This window comes from Rissa tridactyla, chromosome 5, assembly GCF_028500815.1.
Source record: "Rissa tridactyla isolate bRisTri1 chromosome 5, bRisTri1.patW.cur.20221130, whole genome shotgun sequence".
In the NCBI taxonomy this organism is placed as follows: domain Eukaryota; kingdom Metazoa; phylum Chordata; class Aves; order Charadriiformes; family Laridae; genus Rissa; species Rissa tridactyla.
In genome coordinates, this window is record NC_071470.1 from 13,769,659 (window position 1) to 13,788,213 (window position 18,555).

At 36.8% G+C, this 18,555-nt stretch overlaps 1 protein-coding gene across 1 annotated transcript in view; it reads left to right on the forward strand.

Moving 5' to 3' along the window:
* Positions 1–16,108, forward strand: part of GABRA2 (gamma-aminobutyric acid type A receptor subunit alpha2) — a 56,262-nt gene extending 40,154 nt beyond the window's left edge. Inside the window, exons 5-9 of the mRNA XM_054202868.1 lie at positions 211–293; positions 3,261–3,404; positions 4,178–4,330; positions 12,507–12,709; positions 15,800–16,108. Coding sequence (XP_054058843.1) covers positions 211–293; positions 3,261–3,404; positions 4,178–4,330; positions 12,507–12,709; positions 15,800–16,108 — 892 coding nt within the window. The remainder of the gene's footprint in view (positions 1–210; positions 294–3,260; positions 3,405–4,177; positions 4,331–12,506; positions 12,710–15,799) is intronic.
* The last annotated feature ends 2,447 nt before the right edge of the window (positions 16,109–18,555 follow it).

The following is an 18,555-nucleotide window of genomic DNA, read 5'->3' on the forward strand; positions in this document are numbered from 1 at the left end:
CAGCTCTTTCAGGTTTTTGATGTGATAAGTCAATGCCTTCCAAAGGAACACATGAAAGGCAAGAAGCAAGAGCTGATTTAAATTTTAATTAGTTTAATATAACATTTCAGTTTCATCTCCCAGATCAGCATGAACTCTGTTCATTTCTGTGGAATTGATTTTCTTGTCCTGCTAACTGACTTAAACGCATAGCGGTCTTTTGCCTTTTAGGCTTACAGTCCAAGCTGAATGTCCAATGCACTTGGAGGACTTCCCTATGGATGCCCACTCGTGCCCACTGAAATTTGGCAGCTGTAAGTATATAGCAAGAAGCATAGCCTTTGGTTAGTGAATATCTAACATTGCTCAGCATCGCTTTGTTTCAATAAGTTGTTATATGAGAGGTTTAAAACACAAGATGGTACTTTTAAAAAATTAAAATTTGTGACCTGACACATTGAAATCTCGTTTCTTTATTCAGTCTTCAAATGTATTTTAAAGCTTTCTTGACTCCAGTTAACAATAAACACGGTGCACCTAATTCAGCACTGCCTTGATCGGCTTTTATTCCAGCACGCAAACCGTACCGATGAATGCAGACCTAGGTCCATGTAGCCTGAATAGAATGCCCATGGTGTATTAATGAAGAGCAGATTAAAGACTTCAAAGAATGTTTATTTTCATTCATTGGAACATTTATTTCCTCTTTATTGTTAATGATATTTGGTTTTACATTCTTAGTCAATGAAAGCACCAACAAGTGGCTTCTTGTGATAAAAAAGTTCACTCGTTAGTGCATCTCCATGTTAGATAGGTGATCTCACTAGTATTATTTTAATAACAGCATAGCTTCATTTACCTATATTACAGCCTTTATTCTTCTTGTTCATGAATTAGCATCACAATATATATATTTGCTGGATTTTATACAAAAGGTTTTCTTTTTTTCTTTGGCTGCAGCCTATATTGCCTGCTGGACCCATCAAAGGGAATGTTTTTTTGAGGAAACTGGTTAATACCTTTAAATTTTGGCTTATGTTACATTAATTGCAGCCACCACAGTTTACAAAACAGGTGAAATGCTGCCACTAAGGACATCGTTAACCAGATCAGAGAACTACACACACTCTCTCCATAACCCTCATATATCCCCTTTCCTTGGAGTTTAGAGCAAATTAAATCAAGCCTGTGTTTCTGATGATGTTTCTACACTGGAGCAAAATCTTAGCTATGGAGATAAAAGATCGTTAGAATTAATAGTATTTGTATCATGGAGCCTTTTTTGTCCCCTAGATGTTATATTTATAGTACATAATACAGCTTAACTAACACCAGAGATGTTAGGTGAAATCAGCTACTGACTAATAATATTTACATACATGTGCACAGCAAGGCATATTTGATTTATAAGGTGTTGTGAGTGGAAAAGACTCAGGTGTAGCCTCAAAACAACTGAAAAAAAAAAGTAATAATGAAACTGCTACTCAGGCCAACAGGCTACTTTTTTGTATGACTTCATTTGCATTCCTAAGTTGGAAATCCTTCTGAATAGGTATATTAAAATTTGTGTGAACAGTTTCTTTTTTGCTTTCTTTTTTTTTTTCTCATTGTTTTGCTTGGTTGTGTTTTTTTTTTTTTCCTTTCTGATTTCTTCTTTGTTCTCTGTCCGTCGTTTCTGGTTTTCTAGTAAACAGGAGAATTCAAACCATGAGCAATGCGATTTTAGAAAAGCTGTCTTCATTTTCCCCGTAGTCACTTGTTCTCCAGCCTTTTGGCACATCCTCTTACTTCTGTTCATTTTGAAAGGCTCCGCACTCATTTTATTTCTTTACCTAGAGCTTATTTCTAGACTACTGTGCATTCTTCGGCTTTTATTCTGGGATAGAATTTGAATGATGAGTAGTGGTGAAAATAAGCAGGAATCCTGAGGATTTTGGTTTAGCTGAGGCAAGTCTGCCAGTGGTGTATATTCGTCACAGCTCTTCATATGCTGCTAATCTCACGTTGCTGGAAGGATCATCGGCCCGTACGAATCTCTCAGTTTTTTTGTTATACGCACGAGAAAAGCCAAACTGAATGTATTGGAGAAGCTGTCGCTTAATGTCGCCCTTCTTTATCCTCATCAAAAAGTCTAGCCACCAGTGGGGAAGGTGGGGACAAATCAGCAGTTTGCAGCACTGCTGGTTTGCATTAAAGCAGAGGTCTTCTTGTGGGAGCCTGAGAGATAGAAGGGGAGTGTGAAAAAATCTCTACATGCTACCCACCTGCTAGGTTTTGTTCGTCATGCAATTTATGGAAAGTTGCATGAAGAAGCTTCTTTCTGGGCCTCCTGATATTTCTGAAGTGAAAATGTTTGCAGCCCAACAGAAACGTTGCTTTTCTTTTTCACTTTGCTGCAGTTATGGTGTAAGTCTTAAAATGTGCTTGTCTCAATCAATCAAAATGAACACACAATTTCGTCCATCAGTGGTTTCCCCTTTTCCTTTCATACTCCATTTGGTTAGTAGGGTACTAGACTGGAAAAACTCGCAGGATATACTTAATTTTTTTTTCTTTCTTACTTACTGGAGAGGCATTAATGCTATCTAAAATGCGGGGTTGATTTGCTTTCATTTGTAGTTTATTTTGACAGACCCTAGGCTAAATGTATGTTTGATCATGAATGCACTGAGAGAGCTGCCTGCTTAATGTCAGCCTGTCCCACAAAAAGACGCCATGGTAAGGAATGAAATTTAAGAGGCTGCGCAGGGCACGGCACAGAGCCACTACAAGTTTCTTAAGGGCATTGGCACTGGACCTGTCTCCCCATATTTAGGTGTGAATTTCAGCTAACAATAAAATGCTTGTGATACACTGCCAAAATGGAGACAATGGACAGTCAGAAAAATATAGGAATGAATGTTCAAAAAATACTGCGTGTGCTAAACCTTGCAAATTGTTGTTCTTTTTATCTGGTTTACCATGAATTTTAGGACACATAAAATATCTAATCTCTGACAAGCTTTTAACAGCATAGAAAAGCTGTTGTTTGTAATTTAGTAGCAATAAATTGTGGTTAATAAGATCACAAACGAGTGCCTTGTTCCCGTGCTGCAATAGGCATTTACCCTACAGTAAAGCTATTTTAAATGGCCAAACGTATTTTTTACCATATCACTTTAGATTCCTGGGGTGGGTTTTTCTTTGGAAACACAAATAAGTAGCTCTTCTAATTCTCTAAGTTTTGATGGAAGCTGTTTACTTTTAATTTCTGACAAAATATTTTATCTTATTTCCCACAGATGCATACACAACTTCAGAAGTGACATACATTTGGACTTACAATGCTTCAGATTCAGTGCAGGTGGCACCAGACGGTTCAAGATTGAATCAGTATGATCTTTTAGGCCAAACAATTGGAAAAGAGACAGTTAAATCAAGTACAGGTTAGTAAAAGATATTTTGGAATAAAAAGGCACTCACTCGGCTACGAGTGACATAGGCATTGCTGCTGGTGGTAGAAGGCTACTAAAAAAAACCCAACTGTTGCAAAATGTGAGATATTGGGCAGAGTTTATTAATGTACAAGTAACGTATAGCAGCACTGTACTGATTCTTTCAGGTCAATATAGCTGGTGATAGCAGAGGTGAACTTCTCACCAGTGTCCGTTTTTTGACTGCTATCTGGAGCTCAGTCGTGATTCCTAGTGTTTGTAACCCAAGACTCAGATAATTCATATGACAAATGGCACTTTGTGTCTACTAAATGGTGAAGTATGCTGGTTTCAACCATTTTTTCCTTCCATCATGTTATTGGCCTATCCAGAAATACTGAATTACTCTACCTGACTTTGGACTGTGTTCCTACATGTGATCGTGACCGTAGACTAAGTTCTTAGGGTGCCTTTGCGTGAATGCAGGGACTTGCTTATGTGCAGAAGCCTGAAGGACTGAAGTTCTTGTCAGGGCATACAACAGTTCCTGTAAGTTCCTGAAGACTCATCTTTCCTGGAGCTCAGTGGGAATAACATGTAGTTGTACTCAAAAACTTTCTTATATTCTGTAGGATGCTTTCTACTACAAAATATGGTCTGTGCAATTTAACCCTAGCGCACTTGGTTCTCATAATTGTACCAAACTTTCTTTTACCGAAGAAATGGGCTTTCTTAAGATCATAACCTGTTGTTTCATTGTGTTTTGTTTGTTTGTGGCACCTTAGGTGAATATACGGTAATGACGGCTCATTTTCACTTGAAGAGAAAAATTGGTTATTTTGTCATTCAGACTTACCTCCCCTGTATCATGACTGTCATTCTCTCTCAAGTGTCATTCTGGCTGAACAGAGAATCTGTGCCTGCCAGGACAGTCTTCGGTGAGTATACTGAGTAGCATTAGCTTTGTTTGCAACAGCTGAAGCTCTTAGGAAGCATTTCTGAAGTCTGCTTGGTAAAGCCCTTTTTCATTCAAGTTAGTGTGTTTGTAGAATGTGATACTATTTCTAGTCCAAACAGCTTTCAGCTGCAGCTTACACATCTCCCGAGAATCCCAAAGTTTTTGGAAATTAGCACGTATGAAAGAACTCTCCCTATATCCTTGACTCTTTTAAGAGGAAAAAGCTTTCACAGACTGGAGAAAGGTGATAATGTTTCTATTTAAAAAGTAAGTTTAGAATATTTTTTGAAATGTCTTTCTTACGTTGATATTGTACAAATATTTTGGTACTTGGTAGATAAGCACATTTCTAAATAAACTTGTAAATTAGTCAAATTAAATTTGAATTTGTTTAATTATTTGAATGTGTTAAACTTTGCAAGCTGCAGTTCTTTAAAAGAAACCCTATTCTGGGGGTCTGGGCAAATCTTTCGTACTAATTCTGATTGGAATGTACCATAAGGCCGTGAACAGCTTCAGCAGCCCAAACAATGGTGTTTTTCTTACATTAGGATTTTGCTCTCTTCTTTGTTAAAGCAAAGAACAAATACGTTTCTTATTTGCATAGCTGAACATTCTTTTAATTTGTTTGCTTTTAAAGAAAAAGAGACTAGCACAACAAAAAGAAAGTAATGTCTATGTGGAATCAGTCATCAGAAATGCTGCATAAAACTGTATGATTAGTCATCAGCAAACACCATGCTTTCTTCAAAAAATAGGGCAAACTCAAATGCAGATTAAGTATGATACACAGCAAAGCACTTACTGTCTCTCCTGGTAGAAGAAATGCCACACAAAGCGTTGTGAAAATTGCAGGTTTGAATATGAGCCCTATTGAAGTCAGATGAAATGGGTCAGTTGTTTTAGTGGGACCAGAATTCCACCACATTTTCGCAGGCAGTTATCAGGCAGATTTTTTTTTTTGTTGTTGTTTCTTCAAAATCTTCTGGGAATTTGTCCATTTCTGCTTATGAAAATGCACCTTCCTGTTTGCCAGCTCTGGGAGTACACTGTCAAATCCTTCTATATCTCTGCCTTTGACCTTTTCTGTACCTTCCTCCTATGCATTTAGGACACAGTAACTCATTTGTCCACAAAAAGACTCTCATCTTCTCTTCCTAAACGGCACTTTCTGTTACTGTGTCACCGGTAGCAAGGCACTAGGATAGTTTTCCTGGAATGTTGTGTCCTTTCTTGCATGCCTCTCTCCTGTTCTTGATTTATTTTTGATTTAAATAGGGTTTTGTTTTGGTTTTTTTTGAAAGAAGTACTATCTGCATAGCAGCCTGCTGCTTTACTCTGCTGGGGCTTTAGCATAATATGGATAATGAGCAGTGACCTGTTTCAGGATGTCTTGAGGGATCTGGGAAGGGTGAGCACAAGAACCACCCACACCATCCAGTGACATAAAATCTAAATTCTGTTTACTAAGCACAATGGGTATATCGAGGAGATAGCAATTTCTATGCCAGCATTTTATTTCTGCCACACAGAGGTGCACCTCATGAAAGAGTCAGGGCTCCGTCCCCTCCAGGCCAGCTTGGACCGGCACCGTGAACCCAGGGGAACAAGACGTGTCCAGGCTCTGCCTGATGGAGCAGCCCAGCAGCTGCATGTGGCATTTGCACCTCAGGCTTAGCCTTCTGCGTCAGGTTGGATGTGCCCCGAGGAGCTATTTCTTCACATTCTTTTCCACTCTAGATGAAATTGTCAGCACAAGCTGCCAATGGCCTCTCGAATCACGTAGCCCCAGGCGAATCTCCCCGTCTTTCTCCATACCCACTGGCAGCAGTTGTCACTGGGATTTCTCATACCCTCTGGTCTCCTGCCTAAATGTGTTACAAAAAAATGTGAAGTTAGCCACAGTTTCCTAACAAAGCTCATCTGTTGCTTCTTACTGTTTTCTGGCTCATACCGAATTAATCCTGACAGTTAGATCTGGGCAGGTACACTCGAGGTCTCATTTGGGTGGTACTTTCAGGTAGACTTCACCCAGTGACACAGGAAGCCCATACTACAGCTAAGGTAGTAAAGCAAGCTACTTCCAGCAGGGAATATAAAAATTGCAGGAGATTTTACTTTACGTTTTTATTGTCATACTTAATTTTTATTTTTTATATGGAGTAGTCACTTACTAGATACACATATTTGCATTGTCTAATAAATATATCAATATTAAAATATGACTAAGTAGAAGTATTAGTTTTGATAAAGTGCTTTTCAGAATCAATAAGAAATTTATTTCAAGTACCCTCTTGAAAGCCACGGACTCCTGGAAGGGACTATCTGCTGCAGTATTGTTCCTTTCAAAGAAACATAACTCCCAGTTATTCAAAGTGACACTTAGCATTTATTATTTCATGTTTGAAAAAAGTTACTTTTCTTTCCCCTTTCTATTCTCTTGCAATGTAGTTTCAAGTTCTAGGTTAACATTAAGGGCTTGGTATAATGAGGCTTCTTTTATAGTTGAAGCTCTTTAATCCCTTTCCTTTATGGCATCTATTTTAATATTGTTGACCTAAGCTATCCCAAATTAATTATGGCCTGATGTTATATTGTTTCAACTTTGCTTTAAATTGTTGGAAGAAGAAAGTTTTATCATTGTTAATTAAATAAGTCTTGAATGTGTTTTCTCTAGCAGATAAATTTGAAAAGCATTTGATTGCATTTTTAACGAAAGGGAATAAACCTGGTTCATAATGCCTTCATTTAGTGCAAGATTACAATCTGTTTCATTTAGTAATGTGTTTATTGTTACGCATTTAGTGTCAACAATATTAGCAAAACTAATCTTGTGCAGCTTATTGAATTCTCGCTTCATTTTTAATGGGTCATAACATTTAGAAACATCACATATTTGAATGGCAGCATTAGATGCAGGTGACAGAAAAATCAGAAATTAGTTTTCGGTTTTTTTCTACTTTTTACTACATGGACCAAGATGCAGAATTTTAAATTCACATAGCTATATTCTTTTGTCAGGACTCTGTTGTCTGTGATCATTTTACTCTTATGCTGCTTTCCTATCCCTGAGTTTTGCTTGTTCTTGGTTTATCTTTTCTGAACCCATATTAATTAATGTACATTTTGAAGCAAAAAGCCATTTAGACCTGAAATAGACGGGCTTTTTAATTGTGCAGCTACAGAAAGGGGAACCTAAGAAAAGTTCATATTTGTTCTTTTGTTATTTTTACATGGGAACTGAATACAGTAGACCCCTCCTTTTGAAAAATTCTGTATATTCAAATTACTTTTTCCTATTTTGTTGAAAAAAAATCCCAACTGTCTTTATTTACTTCTCCTTTCACGTGCTGCTGTTTATCTTTTGTGTCTTTAGAGGCATCCCACCCGCCACTCACAACTTTCAGGCTGTAATTTCTTAATTGGGAATTTCTGCTAAGTGTAGACATAACACTCTAGTGCTAGGCGGTGGGCAAGCGTACCTGGAAAACTGTAGCCCTTCGTTAGAGCCTGAGCTGGCTGCAAACAAACTAATAAGTCTTCTCACACTTAGCTCATGTTCCAATAGCGGCACAATGACATGAGAATTTTATTGGAACTGGGATAAATAGCACTTGCCATTCAGGTTTGGGAAGTAGGTCGGCTCTTGAGTGATGGGGAACTGTGTTCCATTGCTCGGTATTGGTACAGCGAAGCAACATGAGCCCAGACTTCATGATATATATATATATCTGTAGCTTAACCGACTGAATGCAATTTTTCTGGAAATATGTTATGTTATGGTCCTTGGCCTCCCATGCTGTTTAAAAAGGTTTCTGGCCTTTTGTGTTGTTCTTTTAGTAGGAAGTGCAGACAGAGCACTCGAGCTATTTTTCTACAATCTTCCTCTCAACGGTTGTTCAGATTTATCTCCCAGTGTCTAAGCAGAGTCAATGTACACTCCTTTTTTATTGTGTTCTCAAGTAATACATATACATTGTGTAAGTAAAAAAGAAACAGTATGGTGTGAAGCCAAATGTTATGGTATAATACTTTAAAATTACATTATATCCAGAATTTTTAAGCTTTTGTTTAGACCTCTAACTGTTTACTCTTGGAGTGATAAAATAAAGTACTAAGCTGTATCTCTGTAAAAGGGGCAACAGTTTTTTCTTTCTGCTATGTTATTTGTATTTATAAATCTATTCAAGTTTTGGACCAGTTTGAGCGATCCAATTACCTAACAAAATTTGCAATTACAGTTAAGAAAAAAGAAAGAGTGAAATAATAGAGCAATGGAATTAGCTTCCTAATAATATCAAAAAAAAGTAATTTATCAATCCTTTTGTGGTATGTTCTTCAGCTATTATGTGTATCTTTGCAAAGTGCTGTGATGAAAAGATAAAATTGTGGGAGGAGTAGCATGACATTATAAGAAATGGAACACATTTTAAGCATTTTGTACAAATTATTTGCAAAGCTGAAGTACCTCTTTTATTACAGAAATGTCCTCTGGTAACTCATTATTTAGGCCTTTTACTTTCATTTTCAAAGGAGATGTTCACATTCTGACACAAGATGGCTGGGACATGATTTAGTTGACTGAAATCCATTCAAATTAGAAAAATCAGTTGATACACAGGAGGTGAAATTAGGGTCCAAAAGAAATTGTCCCTGTTAAGGAGTAGCCTGAACTTTGCACACAAATATAAGCATAAAATAGTCATCATGACAGATTTTAACTTTAACACTTATGTGCTAGCTCCTCCAATTTCCACTGTATGTTTTAGTTAGGCATTTCTAGTTTTTCAGTTTACCTCTTCCGCTGTTGTGTGGCAGTGCCCTATGCTGTTGAGTAACAGAAATTGCCTGCCCAAAGGTGTCTGTCTAACTTTAAACACATCTTGAATGGTATCCATCTGCCCTGGAATCCAAAATATGACAGAGCTTGTATTTTCCACATATATAAGTTTACCGCCAGTGAAAAGTGTTGAATTTACAGCCCTGGAGATGGATGTCCTCCCTCCAGTGAGCAGATGCCTCTTCAAAAGCGGCACCATAAAGAAAAATCTTAGGCAATCAAATAGCTCCCGTCTTGATCTGAATGGATAAACCTGTAGTGATAGAAGATATTTGTGTTTTATAGGCATGCACTGCTAAGAACAAAAGTTGTTATGATATTGGGACGTATTTACTGTCAAATAGAAAATGCTTGGTTCTCTTCGGAGAAGGGAAATGTCAGCAGTTTATTTTTTGGATCGCTTTCAAAGACCAACTGATGACTGCTCGTGGTCTCTTACAAGATAATACCTGTCCATGTCCTTCTGGCACCCGTTCAGTGCCGCATCTGCTGGGTTCTGGGCTACAGAAGATAGGTCTTGACCTGTGTATAAGCTGTGGTCTTTCTACATCATAGTGAGATACCACACAGTCTTTACATAGCCTGTTAAATTATTTAGGCTGTTCAGAGTAATACAGGATTTAGAGGAGAAGAGGGTTCTCCATTAATATTTTGACTACCTCATTGTAAGGGGACAATCTATTCACTGTTTTTTATACCAATTTTAGTTCACTAGTGTTATGAATTAGATAATGCAATGAGGAATGTTTTTGATCTAGTCAATGTATGGGTTTATTGGGTTTTTAAGTTAATCTTTGTGAAATAAGTGTGTTTTGTTTTACAAGTTGACCATATTCCTCGACATTAATAATTTTTCAGTCCTCTCAAATTTAGCAGTGACAAGGAGGCAGGTTATTTCCATTCGGTCCTTTTTCATCAAGAGGACTTGGTAATACTGATTTTTGAAATTAACTATAATGTGCAAAATCGTCTGTCTTTTGACTGAAGAAGAATAGCAAGTACAAAAATACTAGAGATTCCTAAACTGACAGGTATCAGAGATTAAATTTTCTGTCCAATTTTTTCCCACTCAGTTCAGGTAAAATGAAATGACTGTGGTAACTGGAACATCAGTGAATTTAAAGATTGAAGGAATAAATGAAAGTGCAATGGCAATTGTCTGACGATGTGCTGCTTGATTAGCATTTGGGTCATGAAGTTGTGTGGCTTGCTGAACTTTTTAGAGAAATTGTCAACCGGTAGCAAGATACAAGATGTAAATTTGTGATGTTTTAATTGAGACTAGAAATTGGGTCACGAAGTTGTATAGCTTGCTGAACTTTTTAGAGAAATTGTCAACCGGTAGCAAGATACAAGATGTAAATTTGTGATGTTTTAATTGAGACTAGAAAAGGTCAGCAGTTAATCTTAAATTAGATTTCTGAAGAAGCCAATGGGGCTTCCAGAAGATTAGTTTATTCTAAAAGGTAGGATTTAAACAGAAGAGTACCTTAACAACTGTATATATTTACATGTGGATAAGGTCACCATATCTCTGAGAAACAATCACTTTACTGATACTTCTGTGTAATTAAAATGATTTATCTGCAGCTCAGGACCGGTGTTAAAATTTGCATGTGATAATTTTAAAGGTAAGATAGACTGCCTTTTCCCTGAGGTGCTGAAAATAATTAAGCCATATGTTGTGTAAGTGTTAAGAGAGAGCAAGTTCTTTACAAAATACATTGCCTGGACATTTCCATACAGTATAGTATGATAGCTGCTTCCTTTTCATTGTATAGGCTAGTAGCCCCCAACAGAGTCACGACCAAATCCACTTCTTTCATTTATGGAGGCTGAAAAACAGCAATGAGAGAATTATGTTTGCTAAGGTGTGTGACTCAGCGGGATGTTTCTGTGCCTTGTTTTCCCTGCCACCCAGGCCTTTGGAAGCGCATCAAGGGAGAGTAGCGCTCAGGCTGAGGCTGCTTAGCTTTGCTCGGGCATCCTTTGTAGCGCCCCCAGAGATGGAGATTCTTTACAGGAGGGATGGAAATTGCAAAGCCTGAAGAGGTGTGCGTAGGTGTAACTACTGCCTCTCTTCCCTTTCACTCGGTGGTTAAAAACGCTTCGCTTGTAGCAGAAGGAAAATTTGAGCGAGGTCGATCCTGCAGAACCCGGGTGGCAGGTTGCTGACAGCGGAGGATCCGGCTGAGGGAGAGCGACTTGACTTTCCCTTGGGAATCCTCTCACAACAATTTTATGAGTGTGTAGTTGTTGAAGCTGTGATGTGCTGCTATTAATATTTCTGCCATGGCGCCTCTTTTGCCTGTCATAATGGAGTGTAGGTTTGCAGATCTGTGCGAAGTGTATCACTTTGCGTTGCTTTTCATTCTGGAGACGTATTTAATGGCCTGCCACAAAGGGAATAGTTTAGTTTGTCTAAGTGTGATTCAGCCCGAGGTGGGAGAACTGATTTACTTAAGGAATGGAGTCTGCATTTGTGGCTGTGGGTTTCTGCTTGCTAAAACTGATTCGGAAAAACGTACTTCTCTTCCTTTCCTCCCATGTATCTTTTTTCTGATTTTTTTTTTTTTTAGTATAATTCCTGGCTTCCTACTGGGTCTTCATTATGTACAAAGTACTGTAGAGTGCTTTTAATAACTGCCACAGTGAAAGAACAATCTCCCTGGATCATTAAGTCTAGTTTTCTGATACATAATACACGGTTATAATAATCTAACTTTTCAAACCAATATGCTGTTCTAGAAAAAATCCTCGTTACCTGAATGAAAACTTAAATTGTTTATGTCTTCAACTATGTCAAAGGATAGTTAGTGAAACAGCTACTCAAAAAGAAAAATAAAATCATTATTTCTAATAACAAAGGTCAATTTGTGTGATACTGTCAGTAAAGATGGGTGCCAGACCTGCAGCCACTGCAGTGAAGCCAGACACCAACCATTAACATATTAATCGTTATTACTGTAATGCTGCAAAATATTATGATTCCATTAAGGACTTGTTAATTTTGTCCCTCACCTGTCCTGATAGATAAAAAAAAAAAAATTATAAAATGCTATCTATCTTCTGTAAGTAAAATCTTCAGCTGATTAAAACGGGGAAGTTTAGACAACAAAATCAGACTAGAATATTTCAAAGAAAACTCCAGATGCAGACTTTAACATGGTACTGGAAATTTGTTACCAACTTAGATAAGCAAATTTTCCATTATGTTTCACAAATATACCATAATAATTTTTGGGTTGTATTTTTGTTAACATTCAAAATCCAAGCAAAATTGTTGATGTTCTGTTTTTCTTTTGTCCCCTTGCAGGAGTAACAACTGTGTTGACAATGACAACACTGAGCATCAGTGCTCGAAATTCACTCCCCAAAGTAGCATATGCAACAGCTATGGATTGGTTTATTGCTGTTTGTTATGCGTTTGTGTTCTCTGCATTAATTGAATTTGCGACTGTAAATTATTTCACAAAACGAGGATGGGCCTGGGATGGAAAAAGTGTAGTGAACGATAAGGTAAGTCCTAAGGAAATAGCCCTATTTCCAGCCAATTGCACTGAAACAGCTGTAATACATTATTTTGATAAAATTAGCTACATAAAAACATAACACATGATGCTTTAAATCAAAAGAATGTAGATGTATTTTCTGTCCTGAACAAAAATATATCTGCCGTGATGTAGTTAATCTCACTTAGTCTCGATGATCCAGATTTAGTTTTCAAGCACATTGGTTTTTTTATGTTGGGAACTGTCTGACTTGTTTCTTGACTCCTCAGATACAACGATTTATCTGGTTATTCAGAAAATTTAATCCAGATTATATTGGTTTTTCACTTTATTGTTATTTAATCCAATTGAGTTGGAAATAAGAAAAAGATTACAGAAAGATATGTATATTAATTTTCCTAGTGTCTAAGGATCAGAAAAACAACTGAATGCCCATATATGTAAAAACTATTAATAACAAAATCTAGAAGTTTTGAACATTTTCAGTATTCTGAAATTTATCCCTAATGATATGTAGACATACATTTTTGAATTAATTTCAATAGCAGCTGTACAAAATTTTGAGTAATTCTTCACCTGTGATGTATTGATGCTCTGAGTGCGCAAAAACACAGTCGTGCCTTAATTTTCTGGTATTGATAGTAGCACAGGTGTGATAACATGAAGAAATTTCAACCTGATAGAATTTCTTATTTCGTGAACAAAATGAACTGGTGATATGCCTAAATTTGTGTGAAGCTTTGGAGTTTATAATTTTAATAACACAGAACAAACGTTAAAGCTGACTTCTTGTTTTGACTGACTCACTTTATTGTACAATTCTGTCCTATCCCAATCCCTGATTCTACCAATGGAAAAGGATTTCTTCTAACAAAGAATACTCTGATTTCTGTAGTTCTCTTTAAAATAGGATAGAGTATTATTTCCTTCCTAGATGACAATAGTAGACATGAAGCAAAGTTTAATTAACCGATGGTTTCTCAGCACTTTGAATGCATAAAGCACAATGCATAAAGAAGGAAAGCGTTCAGTTAATGGTAAAGAAAAATGAGATGAAAAGAGTACATTGTTTATAATTCCCTGTGGCTTCCAGAAGGGCGTGAACTATCCTATCCATAGCTGTGGGATGTGTTCCCGCATGCTGGAAGTAGATACTGAATCACTGAAAGTTTATCAGCGTGTCATGAGTGAAGCTTTTCAGACTGGCACATTGCCCTGGCATTGTAGTAATGTAGGGAGCCCTTATAAACTCTCTGGTTGCCCTTTGCCTGTTCCTTTAAATTAATATAACAGTGTTGTCGCATGATCTTAGAAGTGGCAGCTGTTTAACAGCTAGGTAGTATTCCTTCCCTAGGAATGACAAAATTAGCCATTCCATTTTAAGATTTACATAGCGTTGACATGTCCAGTTCTCTATTTTCTTCAAAATTACTTAACAAAAAGCTAAACTTTTAACATATTCATCATTTCACATACAAAAATATGGTTCAACTTTAGTATGCAGTTCTCATTAATGGTGTTACAGATACCTTTTAAAAACACACTAAGTGTGTCTGAAAGGAAGGAATTATAGATCAGAGTGTTCCTCTGGTAATTCGATTTGGTAATTTGCTCTTATTTTTGCCAAATACATCTGCGCATCTAAACCCACGTTTACTCTTCACCAAATAAAGTGAAATATGTTTGCTCAGTGACAGTTATCTGTGTTCGTGTTATATGGAAATTCCCATCTAAGTGCTGTCAACATGGAATTTGTCTCAGGAAAGCAGGTACAGGGAGAAGCTACATATTTCATCAGCCCTTTTTCACACTCCAGTCAATAAGGAGCAATGCTGAATTCCCACCCAATCTCAGATTTTCTTTTTACATGACACCGTCTCCTGAGACAAGGTATTTGGGGCATATCAACATCTTTGGGGCAATCATCTTTGTGGTCCTTCACTGGACTCATTCCATTATGTCCATGTCTCTCTTAAACTGGGAAGCCCAGTACTGGCCCCAGGACTCCGGATGTGTCTCACCGGGGCTGAGTTGAGGGGAATGATCACCTTGCGTGGCCTGCTGCCAACAATCCTTGTAATGCAGCCCAAGAGGCTGTTGGCCACCTTTGCTGTGAGGGCACACAGCTGGCTTGTGTTCAACTTGGTGTCCATCAGGACACCCTAGGCTTTTTCTGCAAAGCTGGTTCCCAGCCCATCAGCCCCAACCTGTACTGGTGCATGGGGTTACTCCTCCCCAGGTGCAGGACTTAAATTTCCCTTTGCTGAAAATTCAGTAAATTCTTGTCATTCCATCCCACTTTTCTTCTGTTATTTTTTGGGTTCTAATGCCCATTGCCATCACTGTTATGCATTTTTTAGGCAATATTTTCTGAAAAACAGAAATAGTTCTTGTGCTAGTTCTCAGCTCAGTTCTGCAACTACCAGACGGGAGTCCTTCTTTCTCTTAATTGCAATCTCTTTCTGACCTCTGTGCGTGTGTCTATGTATATATATACATGTAAACACACACATATTTCTTTAGAATATTTAAAAAATGTAGACCATTACTGAAATTCCTTTATTTATTTGCGTTACGTTATGAGATGTTCAAATAATAGTGATGTGAGATTTATGTGGGAAAGATGGCCTAATTTTCATTTTATTATAATGCCGGGTAATCTTTTTTTTTTCCAGTCTACCCATTCACTCCTTCTAGTTCTCTTAACAGAGAAGATTTTAAAGACCTTGTAGTTCTGCTGTAAGGAGCCAGATACAAAGCAGAAGAAGCCAGCTACCAAGCACCTAGAGAAAGACCAATCTTTTCCAGTTATCCTTACAATCCCCATAACAGACCTTTCCGTATATAACTTCAGTAGGGTATTTGATGGTGCAATAGGCCATGTTTTTAGAGCATTCTTATGTTACCTGTACCTCCTTTTTGTATAGACTGGAAGTGTCTCTCTCTATATTTGAATTTATCAGTATGGTATTCCTGGTATTTATTTTAATATACTCACACATATTCATTTGTTTCTTTTACATTTGAAATGATGTTTTATTGAGTCTATTCTGGCAAATATACATTAAATATTTAACTTCGTGCTGTCTTCCAATAGAAAAAAGAAAAAGCGTCTGTCATTAAGAAAAACAATGCCTATGCAGTGGCTGTTGCCAACTATGCTCCAAATATTACCAAGGACTCAGTGCTACCAACCATCTCCAAGAGTGCTACAACTGCAGAACCCAACAAGGCAAAACCAGAAGCGAAGCCACAGGAAGCAAAGAAGACATTCAACAGTGTTAGCAAAATTGACAGAATGTCTAGAATAGTGTTTCCAGTCTTATTTGGTACGTTCAATTTAGTGTATTGGGCTACATATTTAAACAGGGAGCCTGTCTTACTTGGCTTTGCGCCATCAACCTAAAAGCTGAATTGCACTGAGGACTTAAAGCATCATTCTAATCAGATAGGTTGTTCGCTATGTACAGTACGACTAATAACTGCTAATCTGTGAACCATTATGTACAGAGTGTATATAGATGTCTTATCTGTGTATCTCCAAAGGAGGGACACAGTGTTAATTCATGGGTCTGTAAACAGATAGCACCCATGGCAAATATAGCCAGCTCTTTAAAAAGTTATACCCAGGGGAGTTCTGTTAAACTAGCATTCAAATATACAGAAATATATTCTCTCCGTACAATGAAATGAAGATACGGTCCTACATAATTATTTAGGAACAGTATTTTTTTAATTTAAAGTTAAAATATTTTTCTATAAAGTAACTAATTCTACTTTAATGAAATAAACTGTCATTTAAAAAAGTGATTTTTTTAAAAAGGTGTAATTGTTTCATACAATAGCAGTACCCATGTACATAACAGAGTACAGAGGTCGTACAGTTCTGCTGTTCACAAACATTCTGGATACTAGTTAGGCTGAAGAGGTAGTAAAGACTACTGTATGGCAAAAGCCATGAGTTTCTTACTTCTGTCCTGTTTGAAGTTGTTAATAAACTCTTATAATTGATTTCAGGGAAAAGCAAGTGTTAATCAAATTTCCAATATCAACCAACTTCCGCTAGTGAAACTCTTATTCTTTTCACTGTTTTATTTATTTGATGTTGCTAAGCCAGGTTGTTTGGTTCAGCAAAGTTGGATTTTTTTTTGCTTTTTGCTTTTGTTCTTAATTGGATTATTGTCAGGTTCATAAAAGCACTCAGAAATTTTTCAGGGTTAAGTATATTAGTAATATAACACACTCTTTTTCCTTGCATAATGTTATCCTAAAACTTGCCATTAAAATATTTACTTGTATTTGTCCCAGAAAGCATTGTTTTCAAAGGAAACAAGAACCATGATTTAAGTTCAGGAAATTTTCCATATAATAAAACTTACTGCTGCTTTTGTAAATTGCAACTTTACATTTCGCTGACATAACTTTACAACAACTTTGTATACTAGAAATGGTTTTGCTAAGATTTGAATGTTATTTTTTTAATAAAAGGTCATGCATCATCAGTAGGTATCAACTGTATTTCATATACACAAATACAACAAAATTGGAGCTGCCATTTGCAATTTTATATGAACATTTAATACTGATCAGTAAAATTGTTTTTCATCTGAGCCTTTGCAAAGATTCTTTATGACCCTAAAGGCCTGGTAAATCATGACATAAGTAATAATTGTGTACTGTATTTAGAATTTAGTATACTCGGCCAATCAAAAATACTTTGATTCACACATACATTAGCAGTTATTAGTTGACCTTTAAAAAAAGATACACCTTTATGATGATGTCTTCTAGTAGAGACATATGTAGTCGTATAGTGTCATTTATTGCAGTTTTGTACAGTACTTGAGTATAGTGCATAAAATAGGTATGTTCAGAGTTTAACAAAGTTGTACAAATATTTCTAAAATCAAATAAAAGAGTATCTTAAGACATGGAAATGTGCTAAAAACAACAAAAAGAAACACTGCTTTCATTCGCTGTTTTATTTTCTTGCTTTTTCTTTGCTTTTAATGTGATTCTGTTTCGTACTTTGTGTGACAGTATAGATGCCAAGGTCACAAATACATACTATGAAATAGATTTAAGAGTTAAGACAGAGTTGACATCAGTAAAAAGATATTTCGTAAGTCATAAAGGAAAGGGAGAAGCACAGACAAGTTGTGTATCCCTTGAAGTCCCTCTAATTAAACCGTCAGATTAAACCTTTCTCATCAACAGGAGTTAAAAAATGAGCACTTTACTCAGAACATTAAAATAAAAATATCCTTATTTTCATATATATTTATATATAAATGTAGATCTTCCATGTAACATGGAGATGTGTGCAATAGTGTGATTAGGAGCATAAGGCTGGAAGGCAAGCAATAAAAAAAAGTTTCTTTCATGGTATAATTATACATTTTTAAAATGTTTCATTTGTAAATTATAAATTATCCCTTTAACGTCACGTTGTCCAGGTATGAATAAATATATAAATATGTACATATGTACAAATAATTGTAAATATTAGAACTGTAGAAAAATCCCTTCACTTTTAACTCTGTTTTTGGCAAAGGGCTCTGACTGTATAATTTAATGGAGGCCCATGCTAAATTGCTCTTGAACTTGAGCGGCTCGATTATGTTTTCTGTAGCTGAGGTCTCCTTCCTGTGACCTAGTGGGAGTTCTTACCTTCCTTTCACGTCAGCAAGATCTAGGGACTCTCCGAACCTCACTGGAGCGGGGTATGAGAAGCAGAGGTTTGTGTTTCACCCTTGGCCACATCCCAGGTGCTCCAAACCCTTCACAATGTTTCATCAATGTTGTGTGTTGCCCCATGCACAACATTGTGTAGTCAGAACTCTCCCCACTGCA